General features: G+C 39.2%; 1 protein-coding gene across 5 annotated transcripts in view; it reads right to left on the bottom strand.

Annotated features, from left to right (window-relative positions):
* The window catches only part of CEP85L (centrosomal protein 85 like), a 138819-nt gene that overhangs the window by 22052 nt on the left and 94059 nt on the right, over nt 1–22708 (bottom strand). For all 5 annotated transcript variants that reach the window (XM_071741071.1, XM_071741069.1, XM_071741072.1 and 2 more), the window contains exon 4: nt 10099–10220. In XM_071741071.1, coding sequence (XP_071597172.1) covers nt 10099–10220 — 122 coding nt within the window. The remainder of the gene's footprint in view (nt 1–10098; nt 10221–22708) is intronic.

Below are 22708 nucleotides of genomic sequence, written 5' to 3'. Positions count from 1 at the left end.
TTCCTCCAAAGAGAAAATACTCTGTTTCACTTCAAGTGCCTGTCTTGATCTACTCAGACTTACTGAGAAAAGGTGGCAATGCTCTGCTCCAAAATAATCAATCAATCAAAGGGACTCAGAGGGGAGAAAAGTGCTTTTAAAACAAGAAAAAGTCACAAAAGGCAGGAATGAAAAACATCCTTTTGGGACAGACATTTAAGTGTTCTTTATTTAAACAGATGTTTCAAAAGAAAATGTCATTCAAAGATAGCTGAATTTTAACTCCTCTATTTAAACAATTAATGCACCAGTACTCCTTCAAGGTGTGATTTTGTCTCCAGCAATGAGAGGTGGTTGTGCAGAAGCAAACAGACAAAACAGGAACTGAAACTCCTTTTGATCTTGGAGAAGACTGCTTGGTACACGTAAGACTATTGGAGTTATGCACAGAAAGGTTCTGAACTGAAAGCAGTCTTGTATTTTTCTTCAGATACAATTATTTTAAGGTTTCTGTTTATTTGTTTGGGGTTTCTTTTTTGCTGTGTTTTTGTTTTGTTGGTTTGGTTTTTGTGTTTTTTGGGGTTGGTTTGTTTTTTCCTCCAAAGCAACTGCTTGTTATATTTTCATTATTATTATGTTTCCTCCTAAAAAATTCACTGATACCCTGAGACCACACTTTGTCACTCCATTTTTTGAACCTCCAGCCATAATTTATAAATATCCTGAGATCAGATCTTCCCAGCGCTGCTCCCAAGTACATTCTTTCTGAGGGAACTCTTCTGAAGTGGTAGGTTCTCCAACATAAATGGCTCAAGTGATAATTACATGCTTCATGGACCCCTATAACCAGCTGTTTTGTTCCAGCTCCTACATATTAGTTGTTTACATGCTAGATAGGTTATTTATGGAAAACCCTACATTTCCACTAAGTAACAACTTTGGTTTATTCCCAGGTCTTGTAAAATGCACACATCTTATGTTACCTTTTCTTCTATTTCCTCCAGCATTCTTTATTTTTGTAAACAAATTTTCAAGGCTTCAGTTGTCTTTCATTACTGCAGGTCAATAGTACTTTGTAATGAAGGAAAGTTAATAGTATCATCTGCCATGATAGGTTCTTATCTCACCTTCCACCAGAATTACCAGCTACTGTCCCTGTAAGAACTAGGACTGGGACAAGAGACTAGGTTACCTAAAATCTTGATTCTGTGTAACTATTTTTAAGGCATTTAAGGAAAGTAGTTCTCATCTGACTCCCTGACTGACAGAGATATTCCATTCCCACACAGCAATCTCTCTGTGAAGCCCAACAACTTAAATCAAACTGAAGCATATCAATCATCAGGAATCTAAAAGCCCACACTTGAAGGACTGAAAATGATGAAGTGACAGCATGGCTCTCCCAATGTCCTTTGCTTTAGAAGAAAACAGCAGCCCTTGATAATGAATGCCACTATTTTGGGGAACAAGGAAAATTCTAAGCATCAAGCGTACAAGAAAGGCAGTTCACTAAATCTGGCTCAGACTTCTGGATGCTTGAGGGAATGAGGGAATGTGGGACAAAAGCAAATCCCAGAATACTTTCAGCCAATTATTCACCTGAGGAAAAAACACCATGTTTAATTCCTTGCAAAAAGCAGAACAGCCCACCAGCTATCCTTTTCTCCTGTAATGACCATCAGTGTGCTCTAGCACCAAGTAACTGTATCTACCTTGCCCAAACCCAGGTGTGTAAATAAAGAGCTCACTTTTAGTTGGTATATTTAGATGACAAGAAAAAAATGCACCAACACTCTGCTGCCCTGTCTGAGGCAAGGCTGTTTGTGTCCCTCCTGTGCCCCAGACATCAGCTCTCAGCACCTCACTGGATTGTACTCCCCTGCCTATCCCCCTCACGCTCCCTGGGAACTGCTGGCCTCCATGGGGCTGGAAGGGAGAGAGCAGACTGAGAAGTTACTGGGGTTGAAGAAGCCGTGTCATAAAAAACAGAGACAGTCCTGTGGCAATATGAATTGAGCTGTGCCAGGCTGGGCCCTGGAGCCAGACTGGGATGGCACTGAAGGTAAGGGACTGACTAGGAAGAGCTGGGGAGGAGCAGAGGCAAGAGTCCAGGCAGAACTGTTGCAGCTCTCCCTCCCTCCTCTGTGAGCACTGCCCAGCCAAGAGGGGCCTCTGCTCTGGCCCATCCTGGCATCCTCGCACAACATCCTGGTCTCCAAGCTGGTAAAACATAGCTTTGATAGATGGACCACCTGGTGGATTAAGAACTGGCTTGATGGCTGCACCCAAAGAGTGGCTGTCAACAGATCCATGTCCAAGTGGAGGCCAGTGACAAGTGGAGTCCCTCAAGGACCAGTGCTGGGACCAGTCCTGTTTAACACTGGCAACATGGGTGGTGGCATTGAGTGCACCCTCAGCAAGTTCACTGATGACCCCAGGCTGTGTGGTGCAGCTGACACACTGAAGGGAAGGGATGCCATCCAGATGGACTTTGACAGGCTAGAGAGGTGGGCCCATGCCAGCCTCATGGACCTCAACAAGATCAAGTGCCAGCACTGCCAAGCATTGACATACGCTGGGCAGTGATTGGCTTGAGAGCAGCCCTGAGGAAAAAGAACATGGGAGTCCTGGTGGATGAGAAGTTCAACATGAGCTGTCAGTGAACACTTGCAGCCCAGAAAGTTAACAGGATCGTTGGCGTGGCCAGCAGGTCCGTGGAGGTGATTCTCCCCCTGTGCTCTGCACTCGTGAGACCCCACCTGGAGTACTGCATCCAGTTCTGGAGTCCCTATTACCAGAAAGACATGGATGTGCTGGAGTGTGTCCAGAGAAGGGCCACGAGGATGATCAGAGGGCTGGAGCACCTCTCCTATGAGGACAGACTGAGAGAGTTGGGGTTGTTCAGTCTGGACGGGAGAAGGCTCTGAGGAGACCTTATTGTAGCCTTCCAGTATCTGAAGGGGCCTACAGGAAAGCTGGTGAGGGACTTTTTAGGAGGTCAGATAGGGCTAGGAGGGTAGATTTAGATTGGAAGTTAGGAGGAAGTTCTTTACCATGAGGGTGGTGAAATACTGGAACAGATTGCCCAGAGAGGTGGTGGAAGCCCCATCCCTGGTTTTAAGGCCAGACTGGACAGGGTTCTGAGCAACCTGATCTAGTGGGAAGTGTCCCTGACGATGTCAGAAGGGTTGGAACTAGATGATTTTAAAGTTCCCTTCCAACCCTGAAAATTCTATGATTCTGTTGCTGACCAACCAAGAGAATTAGAGCCCTTCTGCACATCAGTGAAGAGAAAGCCAGGTCAAATACCAGCCTCAGTGGTACAAGAAGCACCTTGCTAGGAAATTTGTATTTAAAGGTCAGATTTGGCAAACACTTAAAGGCAGGCTAGGGAATGACCAAAAAAAGGGCTTCACATCTGCAATTCTATTAAATTTGCAATCTCTTTGTCCATGAACAGTAAGGGGCTGCTTCTGGTGTCACATAACCCTGTGCCAGTACTCTCTGCAGACAAACACAGGGGAAGACAACATGTTGTGCCCCATCAAATGGCAGCAGCGCTTCCCACGCCCCAGATGACTGTGACTCCCACTTACAAAACTGGCTAGAATACAGAGGAAATCTACTGGTGCCACCTGACACTAGGAGGATCTGTACACCAATGAATAAAAAAGCTACAGCCATAAGAGTGAAGTATTGACTGGGGGAGAGCTCAGTTTTGATCCATTTGTAGTTCTGTCTTTCAGCTCAGACAATCCCCTCTGAAGCTCAAGTCAGCATGAAGGGCATGGGATTGCAGATAAGAGTACTCAGCTCAATGTGCACAAGCCTGGATCCTACTTGGAGACCAGCACTGATAACAAATAAGCTGCTTAATACACAAAAGGCATGTCTCTATGTCTCAAAAACATGAGTAAGACACAAATGACATTGAATTCTGTCATAGTCACACAGAAAAAAATAAACTGTGGACATGTGCTTACACAGACACTCATATATCCTTTTGTCTGAAAATAAACCGCAGCCTGGAACTTACTCAGCTCACCTCCATAAACCCATCTTACTCATCACTTACTCTACCAGAAACCCACATCTGCCACAAAAGCACTTCCCCCACTCAACTTTTAAGAGGCTTAAATTAGCGTAAGTGCCACACTATAAGTCAAGACATAGGTCCAGTATTTCAAATATTTTGGGAACCTTAGAATAAAGCTCCGTCCACTACAGAAATACCACTAGTAACTTCATAATAAATCAAATTACATTTGAAGCTTACCTTCAAAAGGCTGGTTAATGAGAAAGAGCAGATTTCCTCAGAATCAGGGTGCAAAATTCAATACGGTAAGGATCCTTCTGTATTATAATTTATTTCACAACACAGCTGGAGATATGCTGCTTTGTTTTTTTGCTTAAGAAGTTGGATCTTAATTTTTATATCCCTTTGTTTTAAAGGCATAATCTCTTGGGACTACACGTCCAAACGTGCCGAGTACTGACAGGAAAAGAGATTGCTAGTAAACAATGCAAATACATTTTCCGTAATTTGGAAGATGATTACAAAGAACTTCAACGTCAGCAAATCTCATGAGAAAAGATGATCTCAAATTTCCTGTGCAATAAATTCTGTGGTTTTGGTTTGGAGTTTTTTTTCTTTTGTTAAGAGCCTGCAATTCAAAGTGAATACTACCTTTCCACTAGTCACAGGAGAGCTTATCTTGAAAAGAAGATGGGAATGCTACCTTTGGGAGTCAAGAGCTGATCTCTGTTCTCCATGGACTGTTATTTTTAAGGTTACTTTTCTGAGTCACATTGAAGTTTGAAATGCTAGCCTGACCCACAGGAGGTAAGCTAGCACTGAAGTAACGCAGGCAAGAGCACAATCAGCAACTGTACTCCACTTTCTGAAACGCTCTGGGCTACTTAGTCAGGGGGGGAGAAGCATGAGCAGGACACAGAGAGGACTCACTCAGAGAGGACTGCACTCTACCTTCCCACAGTTGGGGGGTTTCAGCTTCTGCAGTCTCCTGACAGGAAGGATACAGAGCAGCCTTGCACCTCCCCTGTCCCCCCCTCAGCTCTGCCAAATACTAGAACGTCCTAAAAATATTTAAATCTACACAATAGGAAATGGCTTGGCAACAGTTCCACAAAAAAGGCTTTGGGACTGCAGCTGACCAAAACTACATAATATTGTACTGCAAAAAGTAGACACTGCACAAGCATGGCCTGGGAGAGAGACGAGTGCTCAGCTGGAGGGAGACCTTGACTGTTCCATTTGGACACTTCAGGAAGATGTTCTCATCAGCTGGAGGGATCTCAAGAAATAACAAAAGCAACCAGAGGTCTAGAAAACATGACCTAGAAGGCAAGACTAAGTCATACTAGGAATAGTCTTCCAATGTTTCAGCTAATTAATCACCAAACTGTCCAACCCCAAAGGTTTTGGAACAATTGCTACTGCAGATATCAATAGCACAGACATCTACAAGGAGTGACAATGCTACAGCTTGTCCACCACTAGGGCCTAGCAACTAGATAGGTTTTCTCTAGCTTTACATCCTCTCATTATCACCAAGATTTAAGTTATTATGTGAAAACTAATGTTAACAAATTCCACTTCATAGACATAACTAGCATTCACCTCTGAAAATGTGCACTTCTAAAACTGCTAAAAAAATTACCCTGTAAACAAACCTTCCTGAAAGTTTACCAGCATCAGCCACAAGTTAGATACATACATCTTTTTCAAGCTATAATTGAAAACAAAGAATATTTTACACAGCAAGACACTCTGAGGAGGTTCCTCAGAGCCCTTCTCTCTGCAAAGGACTCTCAGTTACACATTTAGGTACTCAGACCCCATGTGGCATAAAACTTCCTTAGGAATGGCATAAGATTACCACTCAAGTGGTGATGCTAATGCTGCTAATACCATACCAAATTAAAAGAATTACAGTGTTACACTAGTAGGAAGACAAGCACTAACAGAACACATACAGCTTGGTGTCAACTACTGAAGTCAGGATAATTTGACAGAAGGCAAAGAGAATCTAATTCTGCTGTCCCAATAAAAACACATAAGCATAATTCAGCTATCAATAAAGAGAGAATGATTTAGCAACTGTTTTGAGAATGTAAATGTTATTATGCCCTGAAGAATGAGATATTCACTAAAAATTATACTTCCAAATCTACCTTAATAAGTCATTCAAATGCCCTAAAGCTGTCTGGAAGAGAACATGGCACAGTATTATACTCAGCAGCTTATGTCATATGTTCAGATACTTGGCATTTATTCACCTACCAGATACATGCAACTCCTGACAAACCAAACAGTCCCACACAAGGGACATCTACAGTGGCTGGCCTATCTCAAGAGACATTTTCAATTGTACCAAACACTAATTTCAGTGTTGTGAATATACTGAACAGCGCAGCACCACGAAGAATTAAAATGTGATGGAATGATTTTCTAAACTAAAACAGTGTTGGCTCCCTCTGGTGTTAAATATGACACAGTGCTACATTCTAAACCACCAGAGAATAAGGCAATGATATAATCCAATTATTCTGTACAGTAGGGGACAGATATTTGAGTAATAAGTGTTATAGCTGCACATTTCCTCTTACAGACAAAATCCTTAAGACCTTGTTCACAGCCTGAACAAAGAGCTCTTTCATGGAGAAAACATGATACACATCTTTTAAGAACTGCCATTGTGATTCCATGCACACACATATGCCAGGTTCCCTTCCTCAAGTCATGTTTCAGCTCCCCAAAAACTGCTGTGAAGAACATACTTGGAAAGAAGATACGAAGAACATATATTGGAAATTATTTGTAGACTAGTTTTAAAAAGCAAACCAAAACGACTTTTAAACACAATCATTTATGCTACTCTGTTCATTTATACTTAAAAATATGCATTTGTTATGCTGAATTGCTACACAAATCAACTCCATTTTAACTAATGTGTTACTAAATCTTCTGTTCAACACAGTGTATAGAATGAAAATCAGGACACTTGTTTTATTCACAGATGTAAGTGGCTGCTTGGGTTTCTAACAGTTGTATTCATGGGTTTGAATTTCCAGTGACACAACAAAGCATCCAAGTATGATGAGTTACATTGTAAGCATTATTCCCTGAATCCTTTCTAACAACTATTTGGAACTTGCTTACAACTATTCCAAGCTGTTAGATTTCTAAAGCAAAACAAGGAACCTTAAGAATCTAATCTGGAAGGGCTGGTTTTTTCATTGCCTTCTTATTGTTGTACAGAAAGAAGGAAAGCAGGCACCAGGTTTCTCTGTTCTCCTTCTGCCCCTCCTTTCTTTTTTAACAAAATAAAAGTAGAACAGCTTAAGAACAGCCCACACAGAGCCTCCATTTCCTACAGATTCCTGGTAAGAGCCTCCTTACCAACAGATTTGAGCATCACTATGCAGAAAGCAGTGAGCAGTGCAAAATGACATTAATCTCCTCCACCTCCTGGATTCGTGCAATTCCCAGGAGAAGAGGGTTCAACCTTAAAAAAACTGGGCAATGACTCCATGGTTGAAAGAGGTGCTGGTACCAAGGGCAAGAAAAGGGTGTTCCCAGGGTGCTGCTTTTCATCCAGCTGTTCCTTGTACCTGTCGGCAGCAAGCAGCTGGGTCTGAAGCCTCACGCTGGCTGCTATGCTGCTCCTCCAGCTTCCAGGGCAGCAAAGGGCTAACCTGTCTCTCACAAAATTATGTCTCCCTAAAAATAAACAAGTCTTGCTGGCCTCTTCCAGTTACCAGTTGGTAAATTCAGCATGACATGACTTAATGGACTATACCTTTCAAACTTCTATGAGAGCCTCAGGTAAGAAGGGCCTGTTCAGTAAATGCCTAGAACCAAATCTCAGCCAACAAAAGAATTCCTCCTTTGTTTTTGTCATAAATAAAAAAGCATCTACTTTAAATATTTGCAACTTGCTTTAAATTAAATAGCTTTTAGGGCAAATATTTTGCCCAAAGAGAGGCTTAATATTAAAAAAAAGAGCGTTTTCTATGGTGTATTATTATAGTAATATTATAATAGAGTATACTATACTATACTGCATTATTTGCATTATTACAATGTACATGTACAATGCACAATTTAACTGTAAAAGCAAGCATCTACTTTAAAAAATTACTGTAACATCCCTAAGTGGTCTTTGTTTCTTTCACTTCAATAGCCTTCCAGAATGTATTCTGTCTTTTTGGCTGAATGAAAAGGTCAGAAAGAGCTGTGTTCACTATCATTAACTCACAAAAAATCACAACTTGTACAAAAAAAAAAGAACCAGTCCACTGACACCTGACAAAGAAATAGCTTTTCTCACTCAAGATGAGCAGCATCAAGTAATGTTAGCAGGTGACTAGGTTACAATCTATCACTTCAGACACTTCACCCTTGACTGTAAATGTATTTCCAGTATGAGAAGAATAATGTGCATTACTTTTTTAGTTGTCACTGTATAACAAGCCTTCATACAGAGTGCAGAGGATGATGTGCTTAGCAGAGGCACCAAAGACACCCACAGCCAGCATGGGCAGTGTGCTTCCAAATGCTGCTGAAAGGCTGGGCCCTGAGAGGTGGGCTGCAGGCTATACAGCATTACTACTGACAGAGCAAGCCTGAAAAAGAGAGACTAATTTAGACAGCCTTGAAGAAGCTGATCAAAAGGCTCTGACAGAAGAGATCCAAGCAACAGTTAAGGATGCTTCCATTTTAAACATTTGTCCCCTTGGGAGATCACCACCTCTGCAGGAGGGCTGGCAGAGTGGGATGCTGTGCCATGCCTCAGCTGCCACAGTTCAGAACTCTGCATGCCACCCTCAGCTGCAGAGGCAGGTAAATCCACACTGATCAGCAACAAAATGGCAAGTTAATACCAACCCTTCATCATTGAAATGCCACTAGAGGTACTGGCCAGATCACTAGGAAATAGAAACACCTTAAACCACTGTAATTCTATTGCAACAGGGGAAGGAACAGATCTTGCACAAGCATAATTCTCCTTTTTCCAAAGTAAATTATACCCAAGTTCCCTATCTCCACCCATTAAGAGAGAAGAACTCCTAGATAAAATATAAAAATATTCATAATGAATGCTTGACATTCCTGTGATCAGTACACACCTGCTTTGCACAGTTCTCTTCATGCTGTGGAGCCAAGTATCAATAAGAGGGCACAACTATTTCAAGATCAGAACAACCTCTCCTCTTTCAGCCACGAGCCAAGAGTTTATTATTAAAACACGGACTAAGCCAAATGACAATTACATGAAATATAATAATACCCCTCTTTAATGTCCTACATCCAAACTCTGCAGCTCCTGATGACATCTGCTAATTTTATATGAGCTTCATTAAGCTCAAGCCCTTTATTAAAAGCATATTTTCCTCATTAAGGCTCCGTTTTATCAAAACATCAAGAACTCCATAAATTACTTCAGCTATACTAGAAACTTAACAGCACTGAGTTGCTGCCAAGACCTGTTTCAGATTGACAGCAACTTTATTTAAAAGTTATGTATTTACTGATACAGAGATTCTGGATTTAATTTTTTATCTGAATAATTTGTATGAGCATTTGAATAGGATTTTACTAATGAATGTTACTGCAGAGGCAAATTTCTCATAGCTTTATCAACTGACTGCAAATATATTGCATTTCTTTACTTGTCATGGAAAAGGTAATGCAGTTGAACAATCTTAATCTTGCAAGTTACTTCCAAGACCTATACAAACTCAACATTGTCTTACACGACCACCAGCCTGGTAAGAAGCTAAGATGGGGAAGCTGACAACAGAACCTCAGGCTGTTGGTCTTACTCTCCCTTTTCTACTGCAGAGGCATTAAAACCCTAATTAGATTTTGAATTCTGTAAAAGTTTTAGCCAGCAGCCAATGTTCTCTCTTAGCAAAGATTAGCTCCCACATATTTTTGCATAAATATTTGTTGGACTGGACCCTAACAACTTTACTGAGTAAGCAAGCAGCTCTCCTGGAAGTCCATTTCCACACCACAGCTTTTATATCATCTAATCTAATCTAATCTAATCTAATCTAATCTAATCTATGCAGCACGAGCAGGTTACTCACCGATCGATCACAATCTCTTTCTGTCTTAGCAGCCCCTCTTTAATTTTCATTAGAGATTCCCAGTTGCTGAAGTCCTGGTAGCTGGTAGCTGGGTAACTTTGACGAGATGTTGCAGTTGGAAGCTGCATAGAAGAAACATAGAATTAGACTCCAAAATGATAAAGGTAAATAATATCTTAGATTTTAGGGCATTTACAAAGCAGTTTGTTGTTTTAGAAACCTAACAATTTGGGCTTTTTTTCAGTTTAATTCAGATTTGCTTTATAGAAAACAATCAGTTTTATTTAAAAGTTTCTTGAAACCTTCAGTCCAGTGTCAGTGTCTTAAAATTTATCATTTCTCTACTGAGGAATTCATAGCTCTGAATGCAGTTTGAAATTCTAAATGAGCTTTTAATCTAATTCTATAATTAAGACAAACACCACAAAATGTTCATATCCTGCTGCAATTCTTATAATACTTCAAACAAGATAGTTTGATAGCTTTGCACCTGCTGGGAACTGTTACCACTCACGTGTTCCACTCCCACCTGTAACCTTAACATCTAGAGAAACAGAAATTTCCCTAGAGCTGTGTCCATTTAAAATACAGAATATGGGACTATCATTGTGGTTAAATTCTAGCTGCTTCCAAGAATAAAAGTTTCAGAGGCAACAGGTTTCAGGACCTCCGTTCAGCTTCACAAAAGCTCGTAACAAACTGAAGGCAACAGCTGAACTGAGTATGAATCACCATTATGGTTTGGAAGAAAAAGTTAACAGCTAACTGGAATGATTCAGCAAGAACATTTTAGTACTCAAAATATAAAAACTACTATAAGCATTTCTATCAGAAATTCACATAAGGGAAGGTTAAAGTCAGAAGTCCTGTTATCAGACTGAGGGATCCCAGGATTGGCTGATATAAGGTATCATTTCATCTTCTAACAGTTTTTTAATCACAGAAAAAAGACTTCAGTTTTTATTATCTGGGAGGTATTCTGCACTATTTTGCCTCTGTGTTTTTGGAAAGGGAAGGGAAAGAAAGTGATAAAATGGATAAATTTTGTTACACTTGACATAGGATATTTGTCATTGTATTGCTCTAAAAAGTTTTAAATTTCATTTGAAACTAAATAAACTGTTCTAAGACCAAAACATAATCAACAATTAAAATTCGGTGAACAAATACCAAGCACTTCATGCTTCTGGTCAAAGCTTTACTGTGAGTTGTAACATTGGAGAAAATTCATTGCACAGACCCCCATACCTGATGCACTGAAGTCAGGAACCAACTACTGACAGCTGTGGCTGAAGTACTTTGTCCCATTCAGTCTAGTTCAGTTCAATTCCTAGCTTACCCATTGATAAAATGGACAGAAACACATTTTCTGTCTTTTAAGACATAACTTAAAGCCAGATATAAGATGGCAAGACTTACTGGGTTTACAGTCTTTCAAGACTGACATACACACAAAACTCTTCCAAATCTAATTCATTTGCTTCAGGGAATATTTCCTTTGCGTAAGAAGCTGGCTAGCTTCAATAGTAAAATTTGTAATGAATTATTTAAAAAAGTCAATAATTCTCAATATTAAACACTTTGTGTCTATTTCTGGCCAAAGACACACAGAAAATGTTGACTGTGCTCCTTGCCAGACAATATCATGTATTGTATCTTCACTGAAAAAGCTGTACTGACTGAAGAAACAGTGCTGTTTGAGAAAAAGTGAGATGTGGAAATATTTTTTAAATAGTTCTCTCAAAAGTTCACTGATTTATGACTATGATTAATACTTCTTATCCTATGCTTATTCATCATTACATCCCACAAGCAACAAAAACCCCATAGAAACATTTGAAAACTGTCTTGACTGCTGAGCCTAAAAAAGTGGCTCGTACAACTGGTTACTGAAACATATTCTAGATTTTAAAGTTTTGTGGGAATAAAATTTTTTACATTTGAAATTTCTAGTAAGCCAGTCCATTAAAGCTATGCTTATTCAAGGAAGCTATATTAAAGCTGGTACCAAACTCTACTGGGAGGCAAGGAATGGCAAAGCTAAGTGCTGCCTAGATTAAGATCTACCACTCATTTGTTAACATTTGTGATAAATTTAGCCATTGTCTTGCTTCATTTTTCATTCACAATGATCAATATTAGCATTAATAATGCTAAATTGGTGGTATCACTTTTTTTTTTTTTTTTTTTTGGACAGTGGTCTAATAAAACTTAGGAAGATATCAAGTCATGATTTTTCCTGTAGATAATACATGTCCAGAGGCTTTAAGGATCAATGAAACTAAAATTGATTTTGCCTGGGTCACTCAATCCAGACCAGATAACTTTAAAGTAATATTTTGTGCTTACAGAATACTGTTGGATTGTCACATGCTGTTCTGTGTTACAGTTATCTACATGACTGGCTGAATTAACAGGCACCAGCACAAAAATATTTGTGTGAAAGTCTCTCTTAGACACACATGGTATGCAGTACAAAGAACTGAGGAATACCACTGTACTTTGTGTCTTTTTTTTCTTTGCTTCTCCCACTTACAGTGCTAAAGAATGGGTTTTTTTATATCCATCCTCAATACTGTTACAGTTCAGTTAAAAAAAAAAAAAAAAAAAAAAAAAAAAAGAGAGAGAGAGAGAGAGAAAGAAATCATCCTTAATGCAGCTGGGATTAGATCCTTACTTCTCAGATCCAGAAACTCCATCTCTGTAAAGAGGATGAAAGAAGAAACAAGCCACAAGGGTGGCTTGATAAAAAGCATCAAACCAAATACTGAGAGCAAGATACACTTCTAGGACTCATATACAAAAAGCCACCCACAACTCCAAGTCCTAAACTTCAGTTGTCCACAACTACAAAATAAAATCCCAGCGTGAAACACACATCATTCTTTTCCCTTTGTCCTAAAAAATACAACTATTTTTGTCTCCTGGCACCTCTTCCAAGAGTATCAGCCTTGGACTGAGAACATCTGCTCAGTCAAGCCAGTATCCTCTGCACAGTGGCGTCCAAAGGTCCTCGATAGCTTGTTTTTTTGACAAGGGCTTGGCCTTGACTTTCATGACCTGGCAAGCTTTCCAATAACTGCTAAAGCACACCTAGCTGCTAGGGAAAAAATAAAATAAAATAAAAAAATCATTGTTGTACTACCCTATATGCAAATATTTACTGCTGGAACACACGTTGTTGACAGATTTCCTCATCTTTCTTTAACACCGGGAAAAGAATTTTTCTCTGGACTGGAGGGTAACAACATTTGGAAAACTTAGGCAAATAATGGCTAGGTTTTTTAATACACTAATTAAAATTACCTTCTCCAACATGCTCATAGTTTCTGCCTGAACCAGTTCAGTGTCTCTGTACACAAAGCAACACAGCATCCCATGTAACATGCTGTATTGCAAGAAGAGGTGACCAAAAAATGTTAAAATTACAGCTAATTTTAATAACTCAACTGATTTTTAATGTGGTGGGGTTTTTTGTTTTGGGGTTTTGTTTTGCTTTCTCTGAAAGCAGTAGTCTAAGTAATTCAGCACTGTCTACGCTACAATTGCCAAGTTTAACAGCCTATTACTAGCAGCTAGTAGAGTGCCAAAAGTTAGGCTAAGTGAATGATCCCTTTTCACCAACTGCATGCACTGCCCTGCACTATGATAAACCCTTCTCTGTAGGTGTCCTTCTCAATATATTTTACAGGCATCCAGTACTCAAAGAGAACTCCTTGCATCCACAGCTAATCCAACGCAAAGAATTGGTGCAACCAAGTCAGCAGGAGCATAAATTTATCCTGATGTTCAACTGCAAATGGGAAACAAATCTGAGTATCCCTACGGGCTGTGCCTCAGGAGCATAGGAACAGCATTACAACCTCACTGGGCAATGAGGGAGAAAAGATGTGGATGAGGCAGCAGCAAGCTCAAATGCACTATTGTCAGAGAGAAAAATCTTGCTATTTGCTCCCCTGTGATGGGAGAAGAATTAAATCTGTAAAAACAGAGCAGTAGTCACTGATGAGCTCTACAACTGCTCCCCACCCTGGGTAAGGAATGAAAGATTTACCCATCCCTTCCTCCCCACCCAGATTTCTTACTAACATCCCACTGAGTGGTTTCAACTCAAAACAGTTCGCCTGAATTAAGGAATCTCAGAGATCATCCAGCTTCTCGCCAGCAAAACATGAGGGAGTTAGTGGTTCTCATGCAGGAAAAGTGAGAGGACACTGCAACCAGGAAATCAGGCTCTAATTTTAAATCACTTTAAGCAAGGCAAGGAATCATTTCTGCAGAGAGAGGCTGTGCCTTGTTGAAAAGCACTAGAAAGAAGAGCTACAAAGAAGTATAACAGACTGCCAGATGGGTAAAAACAAGGCCATAGATTGATTCAAGAAAACCTGATTGTGGTGTCTGGTTTGCACCACCATCTACTTACCACTCCACTCTGCTCCATCTTTGCCATTTAGGGGACACAGCATTTCTGCTCAGCAGGATATAATCACTACAGTTCTTGGCAGCAACAACCAGGCCATATCAGATTTCATTACACTTTCACACACCTCCAGCAGTCATTGAGAAGAGAACATCTAACCATGCCCTTGGGTCCTTATTTAAGTCACACTGCATGTTCTTTGGGGAATTTTTAATGAAGAGGACATAACTAGAACCAAAATTAAAATATCATCAAAATGTGAGATACTAAGAAATACAGATACATACAAGAGAGGTTAGCAATGCCAACTGCAATTAGTGAAATCCAGCACTGAAAAAAATGGAGGAGGAAAAAAAAAAAAAAAAAAAATCAATAATGTATGCATACATGTGACCTGCAAAATGATTGAGGGAACACAACTAACAGGGAGAAGAAACTTAACAGGAGTTCAAAGTTTAACCTGCCAGCTTAATGCAGGTTTACCTATGTAACATAGGTCAGGTCACAGAGAAAGAGGGTGATGGAAGGAATAAGACAGTGACTTTAAATAGGTCTGCCATAAACCCAGAAGAAGAACTTTTTGGTTCTAGGCATCATACTACCAGAAAGTCACTGAAATAGTAGAATTTGTGCAAAAAGCAGCATTTCTAATTACTAAAAATCTTAGAGCGATTTATGAGTAAAGAGCTAAATACCACAAAGGCTGAAGGGACATGAAATCAGCCAGCAAACACTCTTTTAGCTAGACCGAGTCCACGTAAACCAAGGTTGACAGAATGAAAATTAAGATATGACAATCTGGGATAAGAGGAGGAAAAAAAAAACCAAAAACAACCCACTACCACCCAATGAAAATCCAAATCAAGCAAATTAAAAAGAAGGGAAAAGTAGCAAAAGCATCTCATAAACAATCAAAAGAAGAATGAAATTTTAAGATTTATACTGAATAAAGTTTAGGAACTTAAAGGGTGATCCAAATTAGGGCAAGCCATGTCAGGGCAGGCCCTTACTTGATGACACATCAGGGTTCCTTCTCAGTAATAAGGTTAAATCATGCTGGGACCAATTACATGTAACTAAGGACAAAACAGACTGTACAAAGGAGCGTAGAGAACTGCAGTTAGGATTCAACCTTACAGGCTAAAAAACAAGAACAAAATTCACTTAAGAAAGCTCTCACCTTAAAAATATATAACTACAGTTGAACTATGGGGAGGGACGCTATATAAACAACTCTGACAGATTAAGCAGCCAGTGTGATACATACATTAATTGTTATCCTAGTTTGTAGTACTCTAAATAAGTGTTGGTATTCGGAGTCTCAAAATTGGGTATATAATACAACAAAACCAAGGATAATTCTGCTACATGTGAGTTTTCCATCAAAGAAATAGAACCACTCTGTTTGGCATTGCAGTATCATACAGAGCCTCACAAAGCAAGTGCACTAGCCTGCTCCTCCTTGTCTTTGCAGCAAGTGTTTAAAATTGTAATGAGTTGTTCTGTTCTGCAAGGGGAGGCCAATGTGCCCCTCTTCAGTTAGGTGGATGCACGTTACAGCATCTGTTCTATTACTTTTTAAAGCTTTTGCAATAAAAAAATTATAAAGCTAATGCTGATTATTTAAAGACTAAACCATTCTCATAAAATCTTTTAGAAAGTGGAAAGATCTCAAAAAGGAAAAGAATAGACAGTAACATCATTAAAATGCCTCTTAAAAGCAGAGCTCCCTTTAGCCATTACAGTTTTTTTCAACCATGTTTGTTGAAGCCTCCTTCACAAATGAAATCCCCGTTGCACATAAGGCATTACATGCTTTATTAGAGACCTTATGGACTTGACCCACATAAACCAGAGACGAATTGGACTGTTCTATGAATTACTGTTAACATTTACTTCTTCCCCAGTGTTGTTTAAACTGCAGCTGAGGCTTCTGTACTTTATCAAGGTCAGGTTTGATAACCACAGCAAGAGAAGACGACATGATCCTTTGCCACAATAGCTTACAAATGAATTAAGAGCAAAGCACAGCAAGTACATGGTTGCTGGGATACTAAAAGAGATGAGAGAAAACAAACGGTAAGGTCAGGCATGTTATTCACCATGGTGGAAAAAAATAATTTAAAAAAAGCACATATTTGTTTCTAATAGCATAGCTACAGGGTTTTGATAGCAACAGCATAGTCACTTAAAAATGGCATGAATTTACACTGCTATCAAAGAGAGGGAGACCTGTTCCCTTGCCCCTTTTCACCACTTCAAACATACATACCTTTCAGCTCACTCCTCACAGCTCTAGTCCTACACTGTCCCTCCACCCTATAAACATGAAGGTTATTTGTATCTAGGTCAAGCTGCCATCAGATTCACTGCACAAGGCCATGTGAAATCTAGCACTGGCACACACTGGTAAGTGGAAAAAGCAGAGTACAAGACAACATGTTTTGCAGTGGCAGAGCTTTGTGTTGGATTAATACGAACACACAATCACGAGTTGAATTATCTCAACTCCAGACAGTGCCAAGCGCTCCAAAAGCATCTGTTTATGGACCGATTTTTTTCTAAGCTTCTGCAAAAATACTACTATGCAGCTGCTGTGACACCATCAAGTTACTGGCATAAACCTGGTGTTTAGATATTCAAACAGTTCAAGAAATGGAACTCCCACGTGAAGGTGGAGTAACAGAATAAAAACAAAAGCCTCCTGCTATTTCTTATCTTCTGAAATATTCCTGCCTGTGCTGGTTATCTGAATCACAAGAGCACATACAGATCAGCAGCACAGTTGTAGCCTACAGTCAGAGGCTGTACGTGTGAAAGATCTGTATGTGCTCAGAATCTGCATCCAGCAGGGGTTCCTGAATAAAACGGGAAGATAAAAGGGGATTAGTAAGGGAAGTGAACTGGAATGCTGGCCACTGCTTAACTGGCAAGGTTTCATCCCCTCTAGAATCAGTGATAGTATCATGCAAAAGACTCACAACAAATTAAGAAGTCAATATATTAACTCTGAAAAGACTTTGCAAGATGTCTCAGACACCTGTCACTGCAATATGAGTCAAAGACAGTGTAACTACAAGATGATGCACTCAGCAGTCCTCCCTGATTTTCTCATCCCTTCTGCTTTAAGCTACCACATTGTGAAAGGGTGCAACTAGCACTCCCAGAGCTGCATGATAGATTCTATACCCTTTTCTGTTTATCTTCCTGTGAACAATTACACTTCTCTCACTTTTATGTGTTGTTACAACATTCCTTTATACTCCAAGCAACAACATTGTTTTTGTCAGAAATCCTTTCCATTTATATTCTGGTAAATGTTATAAGCACAAAACACTTCTAGATGCCACTTATTATGACATTAAAAGCAACAGTGCCTGGAATTTTCCCACTGATAACAACTGGGTCTTTCCTAAGTATAGAAGCACTTGTTTTATTAAGTGTTCATTTTATCTTCTATTACATTGAAATTCAAATGTTCTTTACTAAAAATAAATAAATAAATAAATAAATAAGTCTGGAGAGATTCCACAAGGAAAACAACTTTAACATGCTGTTTTCTTTCTTTTACTGAAAGCTTCACTGACAAATTGATTTTTTTTTCCCCCACTCTTCTGACCTAGAAAGCAGAATGACCAAAAAGTTATTGTAGTTATTCAAAACCCACAATAAGACCATTGCTTTAAGTACTGCACACACATAGGAAATATATTATTGACTACAAAATCTTATGAACTGCACATGTAAGACAGAAATAGATTAGAAAAAAAGGAATAGCTGGAAAGACTCATTCATGACCTAGTACTCCCATTCATGGTCAAAGAAGAGTGGATGTAATATGTGACCTAGAAAAAAAGCAAAAAAGTGTCATTTTGCTGGCCTGCATGAATTCTGCAAGGATGAGCAGAGTTGGCCATCAGTCTTGCACAGAAATGGTCAGCAGCCCTTGTGAAACAAATGGATAATGATGGCAGAGTGCAACCTGGGTGAGTATTCGAAGGGGAGAAAATACTTACTTTCTGTGCAGTCATTGGAAAAGAAAATTTAAAAACCTAATAAACACAACAGCAGAATCTCTTATCCCAACATTCCAACATATTGAGAGAGAGATACATCACTCTGAATACAATGTGAATTAGGAAGATACATTTGGGGAAAACTCTGCAAATTCTTTATTGAGGGTCCCAAGTTTTCAAATAGAGGATCTTTAGGTTCTGTCAAGAGTTGGCCCCTGAACCAGAAAACTGAGCCTCTCTTGCTCCAAGTTCCATTTGCTTTAGCTTTTCAATATTTTAAAAGAAACGTAAGCCACGAATCTAACATTCACCAGATTTAACTGGTGTTAAAAAGAAACAAAAAAAGCTGCCCCAAAAAATAAAGCATAAATGTTCAAAACACTTATCCAACAACCCAAGTACTCTCACAAACTCACAAAAGCACACCTTTATTAAAAATGGCATTCCAGAACTGGTCTCTAAGGGCATTTGCAGAAAGAAGGGAGCCTTGTCAAATGACTGGAACCTGTGCATTTGAAGTTCTGCAGATACAACTTCCATACCTGTTACAACTGACAGCACATGGCAAAGGAATGATTAGGTTGTATACTGTTTTTCACCTTCTTTTAGGCTGATGAGCCAAAATAGTAGACAGAAAACTAGACACCGCCCCCATCTTTGTTCTTCTCTAGCTCTCAATACCATTGTCAGAGATTTTTCAAAAAATCACAATGAAAAAAGAAAAGGATATTCTATAAAGGATATTCTACTGGAGATGGGAAGACAAAAAATTCTCGACAAAACCAGCCTCATGCAGAGTTAGTAAGATCTATGGGTGTCAGAGTTCAGCCCAACCTGAGTACAGTCCTCACTTAGATTTGTTAGTGACTCCCTCAAAAAACTTCCGCAGATGGAAAAATTAGAGGCCTACTCATGTTTTCTGCCTCCACTGTAGGAATTCTCCCTTGAAGAAAATGAGTTGGGCTTTAGTCAACAAATGAAGATGCACAACACATGGAACTACTGTGGAGAGATTTCTGTTGTTTCAAGCAGCGATTCTACCATCACCCCTGAACAGCACCATATGCATCAAACATCATCATGTGAACAACAATTATTCAGTCACTTGCCCCAGAAGTTGTATGAAGACATCATATACTTCTGTGACTTTGTAAATTTCAAAGGGAATTACAGAGGCTTTTCGTTTCTGACAGATCAGGTCCTGGAAATCTCTGAAGTCAGACATTTCTAAATCCTGATCTGAAATTTCTGTGTCACCAAAAACCAGAATAAATGCAGCCAACTAGACACCAGTCTGTGAAACTGGGAAACACATGAGCATGGAAGGTAGTCACATAATTTGTGTGTGGAATAAGTGATAGATATTTAAATTGTTTGGCTTCAATCCAGATCATGAACCATTCCCACTTGAGTTTATGAGGGGTACTTGAAACACACTTGTCTCTAACAAAAGTAGCAGTATGATGTAAGGGTATAATTGAACATTGTGTCAGTGTGTGATGGTGTTTTCCTGCCTTAGGAGATAAAGTTGGGGGGAGCCCTAGCACCTTCTTAATATAAGCAGAGTGTAAGAGAGGAAGAGTAGAAAAAGTTCATGTGAAAACATAAATATCACTTAAATCACCAGCAATTATTACCTGTCACTTCTAGGTTTCAAAGTATCTTAAAAAGAAACTGGTCTTATAATTCTCATTCTACAGAAAGGAGATTGAGTCAAGAGCAAAGACAATTCGTCCAAGGCTCTCCAAACAACATGAAAGCACAGCAGACTGTTTAGTGTGGAAATAATTTTGTAAACAGAATTCTGTCTTTAACAGATACAAATGACACAATACCTGCCTAAAGAAAATAAAACATGCTTTGAATTAAGTTTTTGATCAAATTAAAAAGAAAATTTTATCCATCTTATCCACCCAGAGCATCTGCGGAGATGAAGCTATAGCTTCTGTTTGAGAGACCCAAATCTATTGTTGACCATGCTGGAAAATGCCACACCACAGGCCAAGCTGAGACAGGTCTCCTGATGCCCCAGCTCAGAGAGGAGACTCCCTTCTGTGTCCAATAATGAGAGAATGAGAGCAGAAAACAATTCCCAGTATCGTGATGAGCCACTGGGCTAGAAGTAGGGCAAAAGTAGTAAAACCTTCCTAGTATACTAACTCTGCATCAAAATTCAAACATCTGAAAAGAACTGAAAGCTGATTCAATGGCAGAAGGCTCAAAGCTGTACGTACACCTTGTTACCTAGTTTCTCTGTGATTGAAGCTTAAAATAGTTTTCTTACAGTCTTTGAACAATAAAAATGCTCAAATCTGGTGACACAGATCAGATTAAAAATCAGCGTTTTTCAAATTGCAGTCAACTGCTACTTCCATTAAGCTACACTACACCTACCAGTCAAATTTAAAAGGCTCACTAAATTCTCTATTCACCTTTCTGCACTGTAATTACTGAGGCATTTTAGAGGAAAAAAAATCTGCAAAATGCTCCATAGACAGAAAGATGAATCAGGAAGCTCAGGTGGTCTGTAGGGAACTTAGGAACCTCTCTTTTCCTTTTGTAGTCTTGATTAAATTCTAAATGGTTCCCTCTTTAATAAATGAAAACATTAAATCATGAAAATATAAAGCACACGCATTCACTGATGACAGATGCTGACATGATCACATGTTTCAGGCTACACTGAAAAAGAAGCCATCCTGAATATTCTCACAGGTCTGTTTTTCAGCTATATGACACTATAAGCATATTTGAAGACCCTTTTTACACTGAAACGTTCCCTTTTTTTCCTTTCCTTTTCCCTCATTAAGTATGCTCACACTGTTTACAGCGGTAGTTAATGCATTAAACTAATCAAGTAAAGTGACATATCCTTAAATTGTACATTTCTTGATCCACACATGAGTTACTGCAGTCTGCAGAGTTTCAAATTGCTGCAGTCTACTGCAAGAAAATAACGAACTATAAATATGCATTTAATCTCTCATTTTAAAAAAAAGTACAAGAGTAATCCAGTATATAATGAATCAGGCAACCGTATTTTAACATGGAAGGAGACTCATCTAGAATGTGGCAAAGCTGATGTTTCAGAATGAACTGCCTTTGTTTTCATTTTCTAATTCACAGAGAAGTCAATACTATTTTTATACCAAATACTCATACAACCAACAACAAAAGAATGTATTCCAAAACAATAGGGCCCATTAATTTTCAATGAAAGCCACAAAAAAGAGGAAAGCAAATAATCTGCTCTGTAAGAAGTCATAAAGCAAGAAAGAAAAGCTTTCTTTCACATCATCTTGGTAGCCATATGGCTACAGCAAAAACAACCTGCCAGACAATACCTGAGAGTTTCCATGCTCCAGTGAGTAAATAAAGAACCTCCATGAGGAAACAGCTACTCATAACAAAATACACAGTCAGAAAATAGTTGTAAGACCAGGAAATCTGTTCTTGCTACTCAGAGATGGTCTGAACCAGAGAAGTACATCAATATTTTTATTTTGGTATGTTCCTTAATAGAATAAAGAAAAGAACAAAGTTTGGTACCTCAACTTCTCCAGTAACAAAGCTTGGTGGGTTTTTTTGTTTGTTTTGTTTTGGGTTCTTTTTGCAGTGCAAGAAATAAAACAAAATTTTATTTTTAAAATAAAGCAATTTTTTCCTGCATATGGAATTGTGAAGCAGCATTAAAGAAAGTGATTGACAGCTGACATTCATCATGGGGATTGTGCTAGTCTTCTTTATAAGCCACCCCATTAAGAGAAATATATATAAAAAAAAAGGCAAGACAATGAGCAGGAGAAATAAGTGAAGACACCACTCTGTAACACCAGTCAGGAGAGATAAGGGTGCTTTTGGTTCACATTTCCCATATGCACATCTCAAAGTAGGACCAATGTCTGATCTACGTCATCTCCAGGTTGATCTGAACACTGATCCCAATGAGGCAAGATGCTGAGGCCACTTATCCATAGGCTCCCCCTCTACACTGTGTGAGGGTGGTCACTCCAGTTCCCTACACAAAAGGGAATCCTTCATTGTCTAAATGCTGCTAACATGTTTGGTATTTGGGCAAAGTTCACACATTTCTGTCAAGACAACCTGCAGCTGGAGATTGGTAGCAGCCGAGTCTAAACCCCAATTGTCTCTCCTCAATTCTGCAGCTGCTGTT

Source organism: Heliangelus exortis, chromosome 3, assembly GCF_036169615.1.
Source record: "Heliangelus exortis chromosome 3, bHelExo1.hap1, whole genome shotgun sequence".
Lineage (NCBI taxonomy): Eukaryota > Metazoa > Chordata > Aves > Apodiformes > Trochilidae > Heliangelus > Heliangelus exortis.
This window is presented reverse-complemented; position numbering and strand designations above follow the sequence as displayed.